The sequence below is a fragment of the Artibeus jamaicensis genome, unplaced genomic scaffold (genome assembly GCF_021234435.1).
Source record: "Artibeus jamaicensis isolate MK-2021 breed Jamaican fruit bat unplaced genomic scaffold, CSHL_Jam_final scaffold_1964, whole genome shotgun sequence".
Taxonomy (NCBI): domain Eukaryota; kingdom Metazoa; phylum Chordata; class Mammalia; order Chiroptera; family Phyllostomidae; genus Artibeus; species Artibeus jamaicensis.
The window spans coordinates 39,016,058-39,037,271 of NW_026522030.1; the positions used below are offsets into that span (position 1 = coordinate 39,016,058).

The following is a 21,214-nucleotide window of genomic DNA, read 5'->3' on the forward strand; positions in this document are numbered from 1 at the left end:
CTGTCTGGGAAGCACTTTATCTGCCCTTCAATTCTAAATGATAGCTTTGCTGGATAGAGTAACCTACATTGTAGGTCCTTGTTTTTCATCATTTTGAATACTTCTTGTCAGTCCCTTCTAGCCTGCGAAGTATCTTTTGAGAAATCAACTTTTTTAAACAAACAAAGGAAGGAAAAGAAGCATCAATGTGTGAGAGAAACATTGATTGGGTTGCCTCTTGTTTGCCCCCAAATGGAGACCCAGGCTACAACCCAGGCATGTGCCCTGACAGGGAATCAAACCTGTGACCTTTTGGTTTATAGGCCAGTGTTCAATCCAGAGCCATACCCGCCAGGGCAGCTGACAGTCTTATGAGAACTCCTTTGTAGATTAACTCTGCTTCTCTCTTGCTTTTCAGATTCTCTCTTTACCTTTAACCTTTGGCATTTTAATTATGACGTGTCTCGATGTGGTCTTCTTTGGGTCCAACTTGTTTGGGACTCTCTGTGCTTCCTGGACTTGCATGTCTATTTCCTTCACCAAATTAGGCAAAATTTCTTTCATTATTTTTACAAATGAGTATTCAATTTCTTGTTCTTCCTTGTCTCCTTTGGGCACCCCTATGATTTGGATGTTGGTACATTTAGAAATGTCCCAGAGACTCCTTATTCTATCCTCATTTTAATTCTTTTTTTCTTGCTGTTCTGACTGAATGCTCTTTTCTTCCTCATGTTCTTCATGTTCCATGTTAATCTGATTCTCAGCTTCATCCCCTCCTCTGTTGATTCCCTTTAGATTTTTATTTCTTTATTTACTAATGCAACCTTCATTTCTGCCTGGGTCTTTTTTTATATTATTGTAGTAGCCAATGATTTGAGCATCCTGATAACCAATGATTTGAATCCTGCATCTGATAGGTTGCTTATCTCCATTTCATTTAGTTCTTTTCCTGAAGTTTTGTACTATTTTTTCATATGGGCCATATTTCCCTGCCTCCTCAATTTGGCAGCCTCCCTGTTTGTTTCTGTGTATTAGGTAGAGCTGCTCTGACTCCCTTTCTTAACAGTGTGGTCTGTTGTAGAAAAGTCACCTTAAATTGTGTGAGCCTTAGGTAATTGCCAGGGTGGGGCAACCTATTTCACTGCTTTGTAGCTCTGGGTGCAGGAGGGCTCAGAGAGTAAACAATGCCACTGCCTGGCCTCTGGATGTTGCCTGGGAGGAATCTGTCTTCTGGCACTTGCCCAGTTGTCAGTCACTTCACTTTCTCCCCTTCTCCCTGCATACCACTTGTGCCCTTCTAGCTGTTTCCCTGTGCTGAATCAGAGAGGGTAGTGGGTCTGTGTGAGTCCCAAGTCCACTGTGGGCCTTTTAAGAGGTGTCTTGAGAATCCTGTTAGGGTTTCTTTTGCCAACCCAACCCTCAATGGTTTTTACAGCCAGAAGTTATAAGGACTTATCGTCCTAGTTCTGGAAGCCTGGGCTGGGTAGTCTGGTCTGGGGCTGGGATCGTTCACTCCCAAGGTATCCCTTCTGATTTTTATTCCCCACACATGAATGTGGGACTGTCCATTCCAGTGCCTTTCTGCCCCTCCTACCCATCTGGATGAATGTGGGTTCTTTAAATCCTTGGCTGTTGGACTTCCACAGGGCTTGATTTTCTGACGAATCTGGGTGATATCTGCTTTGAGGTCTATTTGTAATTTTTGCTGTAGTGTGCCCAGAGGTGAAGTATGTTTATCTACATCTGCGTCTTAACTGTAAATCCCATTGATATTTTTCTAATGACAAAATTTGTAATATGTATTAGAATGTTGTTTCAGTGTTATCACAAAAATCAAACAGCAAAATGATAAAATATAATATATCAAATTCTACTGATTATTCTACTTTAAAAATTTTTATACTTGTTTCAGTTTTTGTGGGAAAATCTGAGAAGTTAAAAGATTTTGTTAACAAATAATTTGTTTTTGTATGAGTTGCAACAAATGGATTAGATAACTATTACAATTTATCTAAATAAAGTTCATTTTATATTTATTTGCAGAAATGAAGAATAAATCATCTAACAAACTGGCTCCTATGGATATAAAATCACTTCTCTGAAATATTTGTTGTGCATATTTGTATAAAATCAACATACACTGACAGATAGAAAAAGACAAATCACTGATAGTCATTCCCACCACACAATTTTTGTGTATTTTTGGTATATTTATGCATTTTATGTGTATGTTCTTCCAGTTTCTCTTCACCTGTGCTCAGCTGCTTTCTGGTTCTTTCCCTCAGTTTAATTGAGATATAATTGACATACAACATTGTATTAATTTAAGGTATATAACATATAATTTGTCTTTTGCTTTTCAAATTTGAATATGTACTGTAATAATAAACAACTTAGAATTACCTAAGCATCAATTTTGTATCAAGAGTTTGAAACCTTAGCTGTTACTAGAGTTAACATGTTCAACATGCTGATTACATTGGACCACCACTTGTAACTGGGAAGAGAAGGAAGTCTATGAAGATAAAGACTGTGCTGGTGCAGGTCTCCCAGTGTTGTGTTGAGAGAAAGCCAAAGGGGGAACTGAAGAGGACAACTGCACAAAAACGTGCATATATGTAAGGACAAACTCCAAAATGGGATAGTGCAGAATGAGCCACTGAACTCCGCATAGAGGTCTTGGTGGCAGCATTAGTATCATGCCACAATGGCTGCTTTTCTAGGTACCACCCCTATTCAGTAGTAGGACACAAAAGCAGTTACAGAATGAAATATGATCTGCCAGTTAGGATCATGGAAGGCAGATGGTGCTACAATCATAAAGCAGCAGCAGCAGCAGCAGCAGCAGCAGCAGCAGCAGCAACAGCAGGATCGGGTGGGAAGGATATGGGATTCTCCTGTCTTGTTCTACAGCAGCAAGCTCAGGTAGGGCCGGCACAAGGAGTGAAGAAACCTCAACCCAAATAGTTTCTGCACAGTCTAACTGTTGTTGTTCTGGTGATCCCACAGAGTCATTCCCTAACCAGAGAATCTAGTTACTAACAGTAATAATAATAAACAGTAATAAAACATTAACATACTTCTGGAAACACAAGAAAAGACACTGAAATAACAGCTAATGGATTAAGCACACAACCTAGAACTGTAAAAAACACCTTTCGTGCCTTGTCCAGGTGGCTCAGTTGGTTAGAGCACCGTACCATACACCAGAAGGTTGCAGATTTGATTCCCAGTCAGGGCACATACCTAGGTTGCAGGTTCAGTCCCTGGTCAGGAAGCATATGGAAAACAACCAGTCAATGCTTCTTTCTCACATCAGTGCTCCTTTCTCTCCCTTCCTCTCTAAAATCAATAAACATACCTCACACGAGGGTTTAAAAAAACAAACGAACCACCTTTTGTGACAATAAACACCCTAATGTCAAGTGTTCCTTTAGCCTTTTTATAGTACTGCTTGTAGTATGACAAATGTTTAGTGTCTGCTAGAAGCACCAAGAAGCAAAGGTTCAGCTGCAACAAGGTTTCTAATATTATTTCTCTGTTAATAAAGCTTTACTGGAAAGAATAAGCAGAGGAAAATATTCGGTTTTCTCTAACTGACTAAGCTGAGTGCCCAAGGGAGGAGAGTTTCAACAGGTCGAGCTCATGAGCCCGATACCTGCTCAGAACTCCTGGGAGTAGAGAGCACGGCTAACATTTCCAAACACCTGGGCTGTTTTAGCTGCAACACTACATGAAGCTGTACAAACAAATCGTGCTTTATGTAGTGATCTCCAAGACTTCTTTTCAGCAGTGGAAATAAGGGAAAAGGAAAATAGATAAATGTTATTTGTACTAAAGCCAGTGCTTCTGTATGATTTTTAAAAATCCAATGATTTTATATAACAGCCAAGCAAGGGACTCTGTCCAAAAGTATAAGCCTGTAAACTGTATACTGCACCTTTAGTCGTATGACTTCCATGCAGTCACCATCCTTGTTTCTCACATCCTTTTCCCACAGAAGATTCTGCATCAAGTGACATAGGTGAGTAAGACCAACCACTGCTAACAGCGACTACATAACACAGTTGATAAATCATTAATCAGTTAACAACTGCATTCACCTGAATAAATACATTTAGATTTTCTTCCTTTGCATTTCCTGGTACTTCAAATGTGACTGTAATAATACTCTGTAAATCAAGACAGAATCAACAATGAGTTTTTTATAGTAAAAATAATTTTTTTAAAAAATGACAAGTTTTAAGATAAAAAGTAAGGAACACATTCATAGAAATTTATGTGGCCTAACGATACCTATTATGTATAACTTTCTTACTATTACTCGCTGATATTCAGTACTGGCAACTCCATTTCCTATATTGTGAAGTTGATCAGTGGTTTAACATTTACACAGAGAAACTGTCATAAAGGGAACTCATGATTTAATTCATCCTCTCCAGGATTCTCAGGCTAAGAGAGAAGGTACTATTAATACACATATAAAGTTTATCAACTATAAGTAATGAGCCAGGCACCTTTGCCTGGGTCACTTCACTTATCTTTCACTTACTTGTAACAACCATCCTATGAAAGAAAGAGAATTATTTCCATTTTATAAATTGGGGGAAATGAGGCCCAAACAACAACAACAAAAAAAAATCAACTACCCAGAGCCTGGAATAGACCTCAAAAGCAAAAATTTAATTCTGTTCTTTGGAAAAATAAATATAAAAGAAAGATTTGGGTTATCTCTGGCCAAACATGTGTCAAGGGGAGAACACTTAGAGAATGAATATTAAGTCATCTTTGGTTTTAGAAGATGACATCATCATTTATAGCATGTTAACTTTCAGACTCACTTTCCCCCCCGACCTTGATAAATCTCTCACTGTCTACTTAAGGAACCAGAAGCTTATGATTTCCTGTAGCTAGTCATAATTAATTATTAATAATTAATTAATATTAAAATGTCCAGTTTCTACCATAACCCAAAATTTCAAACTTCATGATGAAAATCGAAGGCTAAAAACATAACCTGATATAAGCACAAACCTCATCGTAGATAATGAGAGTAAAATGTTCAAGCCAACCTTTAAAACAGGTAGGAAAAAAAACCATTCTAAAGCACAGCTTTCCATCATTTCCTAGAATTGCATTATCTACTTGCAGTAGAAAATCATACAGGCTTATGCTAAAAAATATGAAAAGATCAGAACTGTTTTCTATCCAAACATACTGGGTTGGCCAAAAAGTTCATTTTTTTCCCCCAGGATGATGGTTCCAGTAGCACTTAGTTGTCTTTAACTTCATTTAAAACAATTTTGTTAGATTGTATTGTGACAGCTGTGTTATCGGTGTAATTTTTTAAAAAGCTAATCAAAACTGGGAAATCTTTGTGCAGCCATTTTATTATTGAAGATGGATGAAAATACATGACATTTTGGGAGTATTATGCTTTAATATTTCAAGAAAGGTAAGAATAAAACTGAAGCCAAAAAAAAAAAAAAGATTTCTGCAGTGTATGGAGAAGGTGCTGTGATTGACTGAACATGTCAAAAGTGGTTTGTAAGTTTCTTGGTACTATTGACATTTTGACTGAATAATTCTTTGCTGTGGGGCTGTCGTATGCACTGAAAGATGTTTAGCAACACCCCTGGCCTCTACCCACTAGAAACCAACAGTGAAAGACAGCCAAAATACTTGAAGTATCAAAATCAATACAGTTATTGGTGAAAATGAAAAATGTGTCTTTTATTTTATGGAAAAAACTAAATGGGTGTTTTGGCCAACCCAACAGTTAGAGAATAGCTAAAAATAAATAAATATTATAAACCAGCATAAGCAGAAATATACTGGCATTTAGTCTACATTGTTGCTACTAATAGAAAAAGCAGAAGGCGCTTTATTGTTCAGATATGGGAACTGAAAGCCAACTAAAATTAGACTTTAAAATGTCATATTTCTAAAAGTATTTATTTTGTTGCAATAGCTAACTGGGAGAACAATGTAAAATTAATGAATAAATGAAAATGTACAATAATGCAGTATAAAATGTGGAATAACAGAATTTTAGAACAGAATAATAGAATTACTCATCCTTTAAAAGATGAGTGAATGAAAAGAAATTCTGACAACGTGGGTGAATCTTAAAGACACTATGCTAAGTGAAGTAAACCAGTCACAGAAGGACAAATACCACAAGACTCCACTTATATAAGGTATCTACACAGTCCAACTTATAGAAGCAGAAAGTAGAACAGTGGCTGCCAGGGCTGGGGAAGGGAATCGGGGAGTTGCTATTCGGTGAGTACGGAGTTTCAGTTATGCAAGAGGAAGACACTCTAGAGCTCCACCCTACAACCAGGTGCGTGAGTTAACCACACTGCACTGTACGCTTCAGATGCCTACACCAAACTTCTCCTTAATCAGTACAGTATTGTTAAAAATAGGCTGTATCTAGAAGCCCACTCTGCTTTGAAGCAGGAATTCCCTTCAGAAGGACTGATCAAATATATTGAGTGACCTGGAGAATGGAGAAGTTAGAAAGCATAATTTTCTAAACTAATACAGAGTCCAGCACAAATAACATACCTCCTTCTGCCTTTTTCTTTTTAAAGATTTTATTTACTTATCTTTAGAGGGGAAGGAAAGGAGAGAGGGAGAGAAATATCAATGCATGGTTGCTTCTCCTGCGTCCCCTGCTAGGAACTGGCCTGCAACCCGGGCATGTGCCCTGACTGGGAATCAAACCGTGAGCCTCTGGTTCACAGGTCCATGCTCAATCCACTGAGCTACACCAGCCAGGGCTGCCTTTTTTTTATTACATAACAATCTTTGCCCTGGCTGGTGTGGCTCAGTGCATTGAGTGCTGGCCTGCTAACTAAAGGGTCACTGGTTTGATTTCCAGTCAGGGCACATGCCTGGGTTGCAGGCCAGGTCCCCATTACAGGGCATGTGAGAAGCAACCACACATTGAACTTTCTCTCCCTCTCTTTCCTCCTCCTTACCCTCTCTCTAAAAATAAATAAATAAAATCTTTCCAAAAATCTTTTATTACAAAATTATAAGCATGTAATTCTGTAACATAACAGTCTCACACATAAGCACCATATGACATTTTAGGTGAAATGTTCAAATTGCTGTCCATCTCATGCAAGACATTCACATACCCAACCAACCACACTCAATGGTGTTACTTCTTCCGGACCCTGTATTCTAAGCAATTCCAGTTTAATGAATTCCTGTAATGCTTTAAGATGTGAGATTAGATGACCTCAAAAACATTCAAGTCTAAAAATTATCAACACAGTTCAAAAAATACATTTTTAGGAAGAGTTCTAATATAATAGTTGTAAACAGAACCAATTTAGTTAGAAATACTTAAAAATATTTTTAAGATTTTTTTTTTACCTGATCAAGGTGAGGTTGTATTGTTGGCAAATACTGAAGTTTTTCCTGCAGACTAAAACAAGTCATTATAAATTCAGCGATCAATACATTTTTTATTTAATCTTGTACATTTCTTAGAGATACAAAGCTACACAAGGAAGAGAAAATCCAGCGTTGACTCTATTACATGTCGCCCAGATATTCGAATAGAGAAAAGCTGGCAGATTATTTAAAACTTTTCTTAAAAATGTACACATGTTCGCATACATGAACACAATGTAAAGAAAAAGTAATCTTTAGCAACACTATTTTGTGTGGTTAAATATGTCAGTAGATTTCTTTTTAATTCCAATTGATCTAATACAGGCCTAGAAAAGTATAAATAAGCATTTTTACTATTGCTCAAAATTTCACCAACTCTCTCCATGTTTTCTAATATGAAAATGCTGGTACCTAAAGAAAGTTAGAAGAATAAAATTTCCGTTATAAATGTTTTCCCTTGAACATGCCCACTTAGTAAAAAATAAACAGTATCCATAAATGTAGGTTTTCTATATACTCAGTCACTGGTAAAAACAAAAAGTCAGAATCTTAAAAATGCATTGTTCTGATAGGAAAAGAATGAGAAGATCAATATGGTGTAACAAATTATAACCATAACCACCACAGCAAACATTTAGACACTGATGGGGGTAGGACTGGGAGGAGGGAAGGACTTTAAGCCTTGCAGATGTGTTGCCTTGAAGAACACTGAGGAGTAAATTAGCACCAGCAAGTTGAGGAAGAAGAAAAGGTTCATAGGGACTACTGGAGTAAGTGTCTGGGAGGGAAGGGGGTCTTACAGGGACAGTGTCAGATGAGACAACCCCAGCTGGTTGCTCAGGAAGAGTCTCTGTGTAACAACTAAGCTCAATGAAAAGTTATGCAAAGGCTTACTCACAGCAGGGGCATCCCACTGAACAGCTACTTCTTTAAGTGTCACTAATGCGTTATAACTGTTTATAAGCGAGTCGTATGCTCTTTCCCTACACCCAATATTTAATGTTGTTGGAGAATGACTGCCTGACACTTCTGCAGGGCAGGAGGAAAATGTTTTCTTCTGCCCTCTTCAGGTCCCTGGCTGGGTCTGAAAATTAGAATGACAAAGAGCAACAGGAGGAAAGCATACAATTACTGAAATTTTCTAGGACACAGCAGCCTTCATAAGGAAATGAAGACCCAAATAAATGTTTAAGGCGTAGTGCTTTCGTGTAGGGTATGACGAAGAGTGCAAAGTCACGGAGAGACATGGCAGGACAGAGTGCGAGCCAAGTGGAGTGAACTGGGGAAACTCGGTGGGTCTGCTCCTTCAGACTCCTCTGCATGTCCCTTTGTCTTCAGAGATAAGGATGCTCCTTTCCTCCGGGTATAAGGAGGAGACTCTCACATGAGGGTCTTATTGACCCATCCATCTACTTCAGAGGAAATGGAAGAAAATATTCACAAATCATATATCTGATAAGGGGTTAATACCTATATAAAAATATACAAAGGGGTTAATATACAAAAATCTCCTAGAACTCAGCCACAACATGGAAATCATATAACCTGATTTAAAAATGAGCAAAGTACTTAAATGGACATTTCTCCAAAGATGATACACACATGGCCAACAAGCATATGAAAAGATGTTCAACATCTCTAATCATTAGAGAAATGCAAATCAAAACCACAATGAGATCACCTCATACACATTATGACAGCTACTACCAAAAACAACAAAAAATAAGTATTGGCAAGATGTAGAAAAACGGAAGCCCTTGTGCACTGTGGGTGGGAACATAAAACAGTGTGGCTGCTATGGAAAAACAGCGTGATGGTTCCTGAAAAACAGAAATAGAAATGCCACAGGATATAGCAATCTCACTTTTGGGCATATATCCAAAAGAATCGGAAGCAGGATCTTGAAGAGATATTAGCACACCCATGTTCTTAACATTATACACTATAGGGGAATATTACTTAGCCTTTTAAAAGGAAAAAAGAAATCCCGTCGTATGCTGAAACATGGATGAATCTTGAGGACTTGGTGAAATAAGCCAGTCATGATTAGACAAATACTGTTTGATTCTACTTAGGAGTATCAAAGTAGTCAGAGTCACGGAAATGAACAACAGAATGATGGCTGCCAGGGGGCAGGGGGGAGGGGAATGTGGAGAGTTGTCATTTAATAAGTGCAGAGTTTTAGTTACACAAGGTAAAAAAGTTCTGTAGATCCATTCCACAATAATACGAATATACTTTACTGAACTGTGCACTTAAAAATGGTTAAGATGACTTAAAAAAACAGATACTGATATCCAGGAAAGAAATTTACATTCTTCTCTTCCTTACCAAAAAGATTCTTTCTAGGGAAAGAGGAAGGAAACTGATCCATTACTGAGGGAAAAAGAGGTACCTGTACTAACACCCCAAGCTAAAATTTTCTATGTATTTCCTGCATTTTGTCATAGAAAGTATTATATATATTTGGTGTACAAATATTAACAATTACTCTCTAACGTTAACTGCCACTTACACTATAATTTTTATAGAAAAATGTACTGGGATCTCCAAACAGGCAATTAACAAAACTGTCAAGAACATAATCATTAGGAGCAGTCTTTTATGTCAAAGGAATTACAGAAAGCTTAAACCAGGTATACAACTCTGTAAATCATTCCTCTACCTCTTACAACTTTGTAATAATAAGTACATTACAACAAAAATGACCAAAATACAGGAAACATACCTTATTCCAGAGAGACTGTCAAAGGCATGAAGATCTAACACGTTAGAGAGATCAACTCTAAAACAAAAAAGAAAACCAAAGTAACAGTGTGAAATTCTATGAAATATATTTCATCAAGAAAAAAAATCTCAAAGATTCTTTTGCCAAAAATGTAGACATAAAGGTTTATCAGTATATCACAGTATTTTGGAAACATAAAAACAATGGGCAAGGAAAAAACATTTGTAAAAAAATTATTTTGTGGATTTTATAAATTTCAAAAATCTGGGTAAATGGTGTAAGATCAAGGTTACTTGATTGTTGCTTCAATAAACTATAATTTTTTAGTTTATTGGGTGTTTTTACTTTTATCTTTTCACTCCTGAAAATGTATGAGCTTTGCTTTCTTTATTTATTGATTTTTTTTTAGAGAAAGAGGAAGGGGGAAGAGAGACATTAATTTGTTGTTACACTTATCAACGCACTCACTGGTTGACTCCTGCATGTGCCCTGACTGGGGACTGAACCCTGTCAACCTTAGTGTACATAACAACACTCTCACCAGCTGAGCTACCCAGCCTGGGATTTGTGAGTTTTTCACATTTTTTTAATAGCAAAAAAAAAAAAAATCAGTTAACTGAAACTTTTCAATGCTACAGTTTATATTACTCAAAATATGAAATGAGGATAGTGGAACAAATGGAAATAACATAGTAACATAGGTGCACTACTTTTGGAATTTTTGTATTTTACTCCACCTCCATCCTTCCGTGATATAACAGGTAACATTATAAGACTGTGAGGAGTCAAACAACCACTGCGTGTATTAGAAATATTCATTTGGGGACCCATATCTATATGCAAAGAATGTCACTTGATTTCATTTTCTTCAGAATGGTGCTGCATATAGACTGAAACTTTCTGGTTAGTGATGTATCTGAACAAACATTATTTCTGTTAGAGTAATTTAGTAGTAAATAATTAAACTTTACTAGGAAAGCAAGAATTCAAATAAAAAAAGAATATATCAAAATTAGCATGAGATATGATTTAAATACATATATTTATAAAAACTAGTGGTTGAGTTCCAATTTTTATGAGCCTATAAACAGTAAAGGACAGTGATTTTTCTATAATCAAAGCTACAATCAAAGAATGTTTAAAGACAACGACAATAGTATAATTAAATTTCCAAATCAGATTCCAGGAACTTCCCATTTATTAATTTTTTTCACAAGGAAAACAAAACTTTGTCAAGTTCAAGATTTTTTAAACGTGTGCACGCGTAAGCTAATCCGAGTCCTGTAACTCAGGACTGACTGGCCAGCTGTGTCTGCTTCGTTCCTGCTCAACAGTCTGCCACTTATTCACACTTGGGCCCACACTTTGCTCTTTGATTATGAATGCTTATCCTGGCACAAGGCAGACAGAGCCCCATCTTTTGATTTTTTTATTATTATTTTTTTAAGATTTTATTTATTTATCTTTAGAGAGGAAGGGAAGGAGAGAGGGAGAGAAATATCAATGTATGGTTGCTTCTCATGCGTCCCTGCTGGGAACTAGCCTGCAACCCAGGCATGTGCCCTGACTGGGAATCGAACCACGATCCTTTGGTTTGCACGCCTGCACTCAATCCACTGAGCTATACCATCAGGGCAGATTCTCATCTTTTTAAAGGAAGAACACTCCAAAGTTCTATGTTAATAGACTGTAACAATATTTCAAATTCTAGACATTCTAGATGAGCAGAATTAGGAAAATGATCAAGCAAAGAAGTAAATGCTCTATGAAGAAATTTTTGAATATTAAATTACATAAGAGACCAAAGCCTTAACATTAAACATATCCCCCTTTTCACGATCACAACTGAGCAAATATTTATATTGATAGGTGATGAATGAAGTTTTCCCCTAGTTTTATTATCTTTATCTCAGGAAACAGCTTAAAGTTTAAGAAAGTTTATAGATGCCAACTGTGCGAATATCAAAATTCAGGCCAACTGTTTGAATAACTGAAGTCAGCTTTGAAACACGAGCTTCAAAATAAACTAGTTTTGCTGTGACAGTGTCCTTGAAAATACAGAGATTTAGAGATAATTCTGCTTTATCCCGGATTCCTCTGACATTTCCAAAACAGAGAGGGCCAACAACAGATCTGTCTGTGCAAGTCAAGTTCTACAGAGAATAAAATATCAAAGTCTCTTCCTGTCTTCTCACCAGATCCTCAACGGAGAATAGAAGGAAAAAGCCTAAGCTTCCGGATGAAAGTTACCACGGACTGTCTTCACACCGGTTTCCACCATGAAAAAGGAAAAAGAACTATGGACATGGACAGCAGTGTGGTGGCTGTGGGGGCTGTAGGGGCTGTGGGGGATGAGAGGGGTAAATGGTAATGGAAAAAATGCATTTACAAAGTTTTGAAAACAGAACGTGAGTGGACTATAAATACAAGGGTTTATTTTGGTACTCTCAATGCTGTTCCATAAATATAAATTAAATAAAATAAGTATATTTATATTTTATGTCAATAAAAAACATTAGGCATTTTTCAAAACATTAATATAAAAAATAAAGAAAATGAGGACTATGACCATTATGTAAAAACTAAAAGAGAATAAAGCAAACATAAAGAGGGAGGTAAACACTTTCACAGAGCATCCGTTCTCCTAATTCCTTGAACTACCTCTGCCAGGAGTGCCTAACCAATGAAGAGTTTTCCGTGTTCCCCAGGTCTAGAGAGTACTTTAAGCAGACCAAGACCCAGGGACAGGAGAATGGCAAGGAAGAGGGCTCTGGTTGTCCAAGGTGGAAAGGGGAGTTCAGGGACTACTCCAGGGATATTGTCTATAGTCAAGTTTTCTACATTCCATGAGTCTCAAGAATGGGGGCCACCCGCCAATTCCCAATCCATGAATTATCAATACCATCCAACAGAGAAGTTCTAACACTAGACTTAAATTTTCAAGTGCTTTCCCCAGTGATACCTCAAATGACTACAAAACTGAACTAATCACTCTCACTAATCTCACTAACAACACCCTACCCCCAAAATTGCTCCTTATTTCCTAACTTGGAAAAACTGCACTATATTTAATCCATTTCCCAAGAGTCATGCTGCTTTTAAAATCCTTCCCTAATTCCTTGCTGCCTACAGGAGGAAATCCAACTATGTATCATGGCATTCAAGACCTTTTTTATGGTAAGTTCTCTATCTCTTCAGTTATATCTTTTTCCCTCCGAAACATAATACCATAGGTTCTAGCCATTCTAACTAATATATTCACAGGCCCCGGAAGTACAAAATATTCCTTTGGCCTAGAAAGCCATACTATTCTTGTTCACCTAGAAAACTCCTATTCATTCCTCAACTCAGGTCAGGGATTACCTTCCCAGTCAAAATTTTCTGACACTTCATCAAGAAGAATTAATTGTTTCTCTATCTCTTTTATCTTACAGGACCCTGTGCATTTAATACTCCTGTTATACAATAATACTTGATATATTGGTTTTTGCTTCTTTGCTTCTGTCTCCTTCAAATGACTCATCTCCTTCAAGGCAAAGTTTTTGACTTATCCATTGCCTAAATCTTTAACATGCCACAAAATGTCTAGGAGCTAGTAGAATACTCAATAAATAGTCTGTTGAACAGATTAAGTTATTATCAACAAAGTGGATTTTCCCTGTTTAGTTCACTCACATCTCCAAGACTTTTTAAAAGTCAAAAAAAGATAAGAATGATACTCCTAATCTTCCCCTCCTGCTTCTGCAGTCTATGTGGTCCATTAGAATTTCCATTTTCTTCAAAATCAACTTAAGTCTTACCAATAAAACAATGCCACACATCATTCTCATTCCCTAAATACTCTCAAGATAAGCCTCTCTTACATATGCTTATAGCAACTTTACTATTGTCAGTTTTTTTATTGTCAGCATTTGTCAATCACAATGCATATGGGATGCTAAAAAAATATACACACAATAAAACTAAACTTCCATCACAGTGATTTTAACTACTTTGTTAAAAACCAAATCCCTAGTTTCTAAACTGGGAAGCTCAAGTTGCTATGCCTCAAGGAGTTTGGGAAAATATTTAATATAGGATTCATGACCTAATAGTAAGAATTTTATCATGGAGTTCTGATCTGCACTGAAAAGGATCCTAATCCAAAATCAATCCTCAATATAAGAAAAAAAGTAGCGCCCTGGCTGGTGTAGCTCAGTGGATTGAGAGCGGGCCTGCGAACCACACGATCGTGGTTCGATTCCCAGTCAGGGCACATGCCTGGGTTGCAGGCCGGTTCCCTGCAGGCCAGTTCCCAGCAGGGGACGCACAAAAGGCAACCATACATTGATGTTTCTCTCCCTCTCTCCTTCCCCCCTTCCCCTCTAAAGATAAATAATAAAATATTTTAAAAAAAGAAAAGAAAAAAAGTAGGGCTTCAAAGTCTCTAGATTCTCAGATGCACTGGTAAACACCAGGCACTGAAAAACAAGAAAAAAAGGAAATTTTATTCACTTGTTCATTTATCCATTTGAAGTAATAAAATGTAATCATTGCATGTTTGCTGTTCTATAACATAACAGGACAAATGTTAGAAATGTCATATAAGGCCCTGGCTGGTGTAGCTCAGTGGACTGAGTGTGGGCTGTGAACCAAAGGGTTGCCAGTTCGATTCCCAGTCAGGGTTGCTTGCCAGGGTTGCATCTGTAACATGCCTGGGTTGCAGGCTAGGTCCCCAGTGGGGGCCATGTGAGAGGCAACATTGATGTTTCTCTCCCTCTTTTTCTCCCTCTCTTCCCTCTCTAAAAAAAATAATAAATAAAGCCTTAAGAAAAAGAAAGTAATGTCACATAAACACCAAAATCATTACATATACTTTTCAAGATGAAACCTTTATGCCAGACATAGAGGTCCTAAATAAAAACCAACAAGAAGAAAAACTCAAATTCATGGACCTTTAAAAAACTGATTTGAAGCCCTGGCTGCTGTAGCTCAGTGGATCGAGCCCGGGCCTGTGAACCACACGATCGCGGTTCGATTCCCAGTCAGGGCACATGCCTGGGTTGCAGGCTGGTACCCTGCAGGCCAGTTCCCAGCAGGGGATGCAGGAAAGGCAACCATACATTGATGTTTCTCTCCCTCTCTCCTTCCCTTCCCCTCTAAAGATAAATAAATAAAATCTTTAAAAAAGAACTGATTTGATATATTTGTAAATATGAAACAAATGCTATTATGACAGAATTACAGCTATTTATGGGTATGATTTTTAAAACCTCATTTAAGCATTAAAGGGTTATCTGTCATTGCATAAAAAAGAGAAAAATCAAGGAGAAAGGAAACAATAAAATGCAATAGGAAGAAGACAGATACTGAAGAATGGCTCACAGTATAAGGCAGGTTATCAGAGGTTCTCCGCAGTGGAATCTGAAACTCGGGGAGCACATATGGTGTGTTGTGTGCTCGTACAGAACGTACACTCAGGGCATTGTTCTGCTACCTCTGCCAGCAGATGAGTGGCTCCTGAGAATGCATACCAAATTAATTCCCCTGCTGCTGACATGCAGATAAGCAGCTGCTGCTGTTACTGCCTAACGTTTACGATAGTCTTTTAGCACCTCTGATCTCTGCCACAGCAGATGAGTCACTCAAGGAAGGTGTCTGCTGAACTTTGGAGGAAAGAATCTCTGAATTAAAAAGTGGATGGCAGCAGACTGGAAGCTGTGAGTCTCAGAGCTGCTAGCTGTGTGATGCTGGGTCCCTTAGCTGCTGAGCCATTCTTGCTAAAAAAAAAATGAGCTGAATGAAATACCCCTGTACAGGAATTGCCTGAAATCTGCTTCAGGGAAAAACAGAGTTCAACCTACAAAAATCAATTTTATAGATGTTTTAAAAAATACTTAATCCTATAAAGTAGCACATCTGTATAAACACAATGAAAAGGGAGAAATAGCTACAGGAAATGGAAATCAAAATTTTTTTAAAAGAATGTAACAAAACTGAAAGGTTCCATATATTTTTTACATGACAGCTTATTTTTATAACCATTAAACACTAAGAAGATTTTTTAAATATTAGAGAGCTATTTAGATAGTTCAAATTAAAATATAATTCCTAGCAATATACTTTTTTCCAGATTTCTATACTGGTTAGAGGAAAGTCCTGTTTTCCTCTTCATTAGGCAAAAGCAGCTACATAGTGTTATCATGCTGTTATCATAGTGTTATCACGGCTTCACAGTGTCAGTTACAAGAAGGAGAAGCAAACATGTTAAATAAATACATCAAACTAATTTAAAAAGAACATTCGAAACAACATTTTGGGGTCCTATTTTTAAAAAATATGCATGTATCTTTCTTATACTAGAATCAAGCATATTTATCATTATTAACTAAAATTATTTATTGCTAATGTCAGTAATAATTTTTTAAAAGTACCTTGATCTTTGTGTTTCTATAATTTTTCCCAGTCCATTTATTGTTCTGAAATAAATTTAAAAGTGAGTAAGAAAAGGTAAAAATGTATTAAGTTTTATTAAAAGCACACAAGGCATATTTTATTTCTAAACTATGAAGTAATAAGCACACACAAATATACCTGGAACTAGAAAAAACAAAAAAACCCAACAAATCTTATATGTTGTGTTTTTAAAAAAGCACACAGTGCACATTATTTCTAAAATATGAAATAAGCATATATAAATATATCTGGAACTAAAAAAAATAGAAAATAAAACTTACGTAGTTTAATTATTCTTTTCCTTTTAATCATAAGTGAGATATATTCCACTGAAGTATTAAAATAAGATGTGCAAAAATCTACTGCACAACTCAGAGACTATGGGCTGCTTTGTGATTTACAAAAAGACCTTCACTTTAGAAAATGTGATTCATAAATAGCCAGTAGCTCTAATGCCCTTAAAATGAGTCGGTAAGTAAAAAATTTTACTGATATCCAATATTCCCAAAGCACACTTTGTAGAAATGACTATACACATGCTAGAAATAAAAACCTAGCTATGAGTGACTTTGACCCCAGCCTGCCATCAATGCTCACAGTAACATTTAGGTCACACTTTTCAAGTTCTTTTATAGACTAAGCTTTTCGATTCTGAGTAGGATCTCTATCCACTCTGCCAGCCCTCCCCTTTCTGATACCAAGATAATAAAATATGGCTCCTGTTGTATGGCATCAAAAATACTTATTAAATCTTTTTCAACATGCTATACACCTGATCTAGCTACCTTTATATCATTAATTCCATTGCCTTTAGGGTTACCTGCTGATGATAATTTGCTGTTTGTTCAAGCGTGTTCTCATGGGTAAGGCTTCCTGCATACAATAATTCTAAGGCAGTCTCTCCACTAGTTCGCAAGATTCTTAATCTTCTCTTTTGAATATACTCTATAACATGATGGCTATTTCCTCTCAAACATGTTTACCTTCTTCCAACTCCCTAAATCAAATTGTGAGTCAGTTGCAAGTCTAATGTACAATGGAGAGCGAAAAGCCAAAAGGGTCTGCAATTTATCACTGTGCTTTGTCTAAATTCCTTTCTAGTATAGCTGCATAGTACAGGCTGGCAACAAGCTGGCTAACAGTCATTCTTGCTGGTACTGGAAATCCAGCCTAGTCAGTATAGAAAAGCCCAGTAGTAATAATCCTGGATCCACAAATGTTTGCTACATAGATTGTGTTCTTTTTCTAGCAATCACAAGGATGCACAGGATTTTTAAAAGAGAAACAAAATTTAGGAAACCAATGACAAAAGGGGTAAAAGAAGTAATTTTCATTCACTGGCTCATCTTTTTAGACTTTTCAAAATTGTCAACTACCTTTTTATTTCTTTTTTAAATTCACTATAACTTGAAATTATAAACTAAGAAAAAATTGCAATCTAATAGTGATAGGAGCCAATAGCTCACTTACTATGCACTGGGCACTGCACAAAGTTTACCAACATTACATTCAGGAAGCAGGTATTACTATTTTACAGATGAGACTTAAAAAAATATGAGAAACAGACTGAGGATTAGAACCCAAGCAGATTCTGAAGTCTGTGACCTTAAATACTATGCAATACTACCTGCCCTCCACATGGAGACATTATTAGTTTTTTAATTAAAGCCTGAGAGGATACTACTATTAAAATAAGACCAACTATGGAGAAAAAATGGATTTTTTCTTCTGTAATCATTATGATTGCAACCAATCTCCTAATAAAACTGAGCTTCACTGATTCAATTTATAACAGATACTATATGAATTGGCATTGACAGATTCAAAATCTGATGTCAGCTGACCATGCTCCTAAAGATGACTAATAATAAAACCTATTCAATGTCTCCTTAGAGGTGACATTTATTAATTTAGTTCTTATAAAATAATTCAAAGTCCCTGAACTCTAACCTCATTTGAAAAGTCCAACAACTTCTGTTACATCATTTAACAAATATCTGAATATAATTCTTATCATCCTATACTCATTAGCCTTGGCCATGGACATTGCAGACATCAAAACAACACATATGGTTAGCAGACAGTTAAGGAAGAGGAAGTCAATGAGAGTTCAGGTAGAAGTGAAACCACAGAGTTAGGGAAGGCTTCACAGAGGAGAGAGGAAGAAAAAGGTAGGGAGGGAAAGGGCTCTAAAGAATGGATAAAATTACTGGGGGGGGGGAAGTAGAAAAACAGAGAAGAAAAAGGAATTCGAGGACTGGCAGAGGAAGACAGAACACAATATGAGTAATAAAAGAATTTCACAAGACACAGCCATGAGAAAGTGAGAAAATGATCACCCTGGGTACAATTAGAGAAGTTCATGTAAGGAAAAAGTGAAGAAAAAACAGGAAAAGGAGGATTAAGTCAGAACACCTTGCATATCAGTCTATGAACTTTGAACTATGTTCTGTAAGCAATAGGGAATAACTTCATGTACTACAATTTACATAACAGTTACTTAGGCGGCAACAATGTATGTGATTCTCTAATGCTACATAGTAAAAATATTTCGCATAGTACACTTTGAATTTGTAGGTACTTAAGACATAATTTTGTACCTAATAGTTGTTCTTAATTTGTTTAAATCCTCTTCTGAAACCAAGTCTGTTTTATTGATGATGATGATATCTGCCAAAGCAACTTGCCTAAATTAGCAAACAAGAACAAATATCAAAAAAGAAGTTAAGAAATTAAAAAATAAATAAAACATCTCCTTCAGATCAACTATTGGTTAAAACCTATATTAATACTCTATATAGGAATTCAATTTACTCCTAACCTACTTATTCTTCAAATAGTAGGGATAAATTATACTAGTCACTATAAAAATTCATATTTCACATTATTCATTAAAAATACTAAGTAGTTTCACTTGTTATTCTAGAACTACAAAGACAAGCCTCAAAAGTTCTACAAACAACGATGATTTACAATTATGATGATTATCAACTCATGATTTTCTTTGTAAAGAAAGGCATAAAATTCAGACATCCAATATGGTAAAAAATAAAAACAGTCTACATACTAAAATATTCCATGTAATAGTTACCATAATTTTCAAAGAAATACAGGTAAATAAGTTTATTTAACATTAAAACTATATTAAACAGTTTTTTAAAAAAATGATACTTGAGATTATCAGGATCTCTAATAGCACATACTTCACCACGAGGAACATATATTTTCTCTGTAAAACATATATATATATATTTTTTTTTCAAGTTACAGAATCCATATGACAGAAGGCTGAATAAGAAAATACCTTTCTATAATTAGAAGTTACATATTCTATTAACAGGACTGGTAAAGCTGAGGAGTCTTTAAATTTTCCTCAGCGCTTCAGGAAAGCTTAATTACTAGACTGTTTATTCCTAATACTTGTTTTATGCTACCTGAATGTACAGCTGATAAATAGCACAAATTCTCAAAAATAAATTAACTTTAATTCATTAAAAGCCTTGATTTCAACAGTATGCATATCACAATCTCATTACATGAATAAAGTACCTGTATAAACAAATACCATCTCAAAATACCTGTATAAATAATTGCAATCTTTAATTTGGAGGTCTTTATATTTAACTTAATTTTGGCTTTTATAATAGTTTGACATTTGCCATTTGGCTTATTTACATTTTCTATAATAAACATATTTTAGTAAGGAGAAAAGTTATAAAAACATTTAAGTTCAGTCTCATTTCAATCAAAAGCATATACCAAAATCAGTGTTTAGGCAGCATGACAAAACAACAGAGTACTACACTCCAAAACGATGGGGAATCCATCACTGGCTTGCAGTCTTCATTATTTATGTCTGGAATATCTGCTGCAAAGCTCAAGGGGCCTCCCTCTAAACCCAGCAGCATATTTAGTAACTGCCATTTATCCAAAACCCTTTTTTCCATTAGGGAGAATATGCTTAGGGTAGGCAAACTAACTTAAATATTTATCAGTCTAAAGACAAACCTATCAGGGGCATAAAGGTATTTAAACAAAAAAATCTTCTAAATACCAAATTGAAACTAGATTCATATTTGTTCCTCTATTGCTCTGAATAACAGTAAACATTTGAATCAAATGAATTACTGTTAAAGAAGGCAGTAAGTAGTGAGCCAACTCTTTTTTATAATCATCTTCAATCCCCAAGAAATTAAATGAGAACAAGAAAATATTTTTAAATGTTAACATTTCCCAGGCACATCACAAAGAACTCCTACGCCCAGCACTTACTTTATACTATAAAATAAAAAATAGTTTAAAATAAAATTTTAGTTATCAAACCATTATAAATAGTAGTAATTCAACTACAGGAAAAAAGATAAATTCCTTGACTTATGCTTTCATATTTCTGTTTTTGGTTTCATATTAATGATTTTCTCTTTCCAATTAGCCAGTAATCAATATACTTTAAATATGAATACCTAGAAGCTTCATTGATAAGGCCATCAGGTTTTTCTTCTGTTAAATGCTAGACAAAAACAAAGTTTGAAAAAAGTTACTGTGGTATGACAAAATCAAATGTTAACACGAAAAATTTTACTTTAGAAACTCCTTTCTTGCCTCTGATAAAGACCTCAACAAGCTCTACTACTAAATATACAAACCACTTTTCTGTTT

At 35.9% G+C, this 21,214-nt stretch overlaps 1 protein-coding gene across 2 annotated transcripts in view; it reads right to left on the reverse strand.

Moving 5' to 3' along the window:
• The window catches only part of LOC119063988 (zinc-regulated GTPase metalloprotein activator 1A), a 52,567-nt gene that overhangs the window by 3,836 nt on the left and 27,517 nt on the right, over positions 1 to 21,214 (reverse strand). Inside the window, exons 7-13 of one of the 2 annotated variants that reach the window (XM_037165569.2) lie at positions 21,019 to 21,065; positions 19,156 to 19,242; positions 16,534 to 16,578; positions 10,121 to 10,177; positions 7,372 to 7,423; positions 4,083 to 4,151; positions 3,920 to 3,985 (exon numbers count right to left, since the gene is read on the reverse strand). In XM_037165569.2, the coding sequence (XP_037021464.2) occupies positions 3,920 to 3,985; positions 4,083 to 4,151; positions 7,372 to 7,423; positions 10,121 to 10,177; positions 16,534 to 16,578; positions 19,156 to 19,242; positions 21,019 to 21,065 (423 nt within the window). The remainder of the gene's footprint in view (positions 1 to 3,919; positions 3,986 to 4,082; positions 4,152 to 7,371; positions 7,424 to 10,120; positions 10,178 to 16,533; positions 16,579 to 19,155; positions 19,243 to 21,018; positions 21,066 to 21,214) is intronic. The other variant, XM_053656477.1, reaches the window with a different exon arrangement.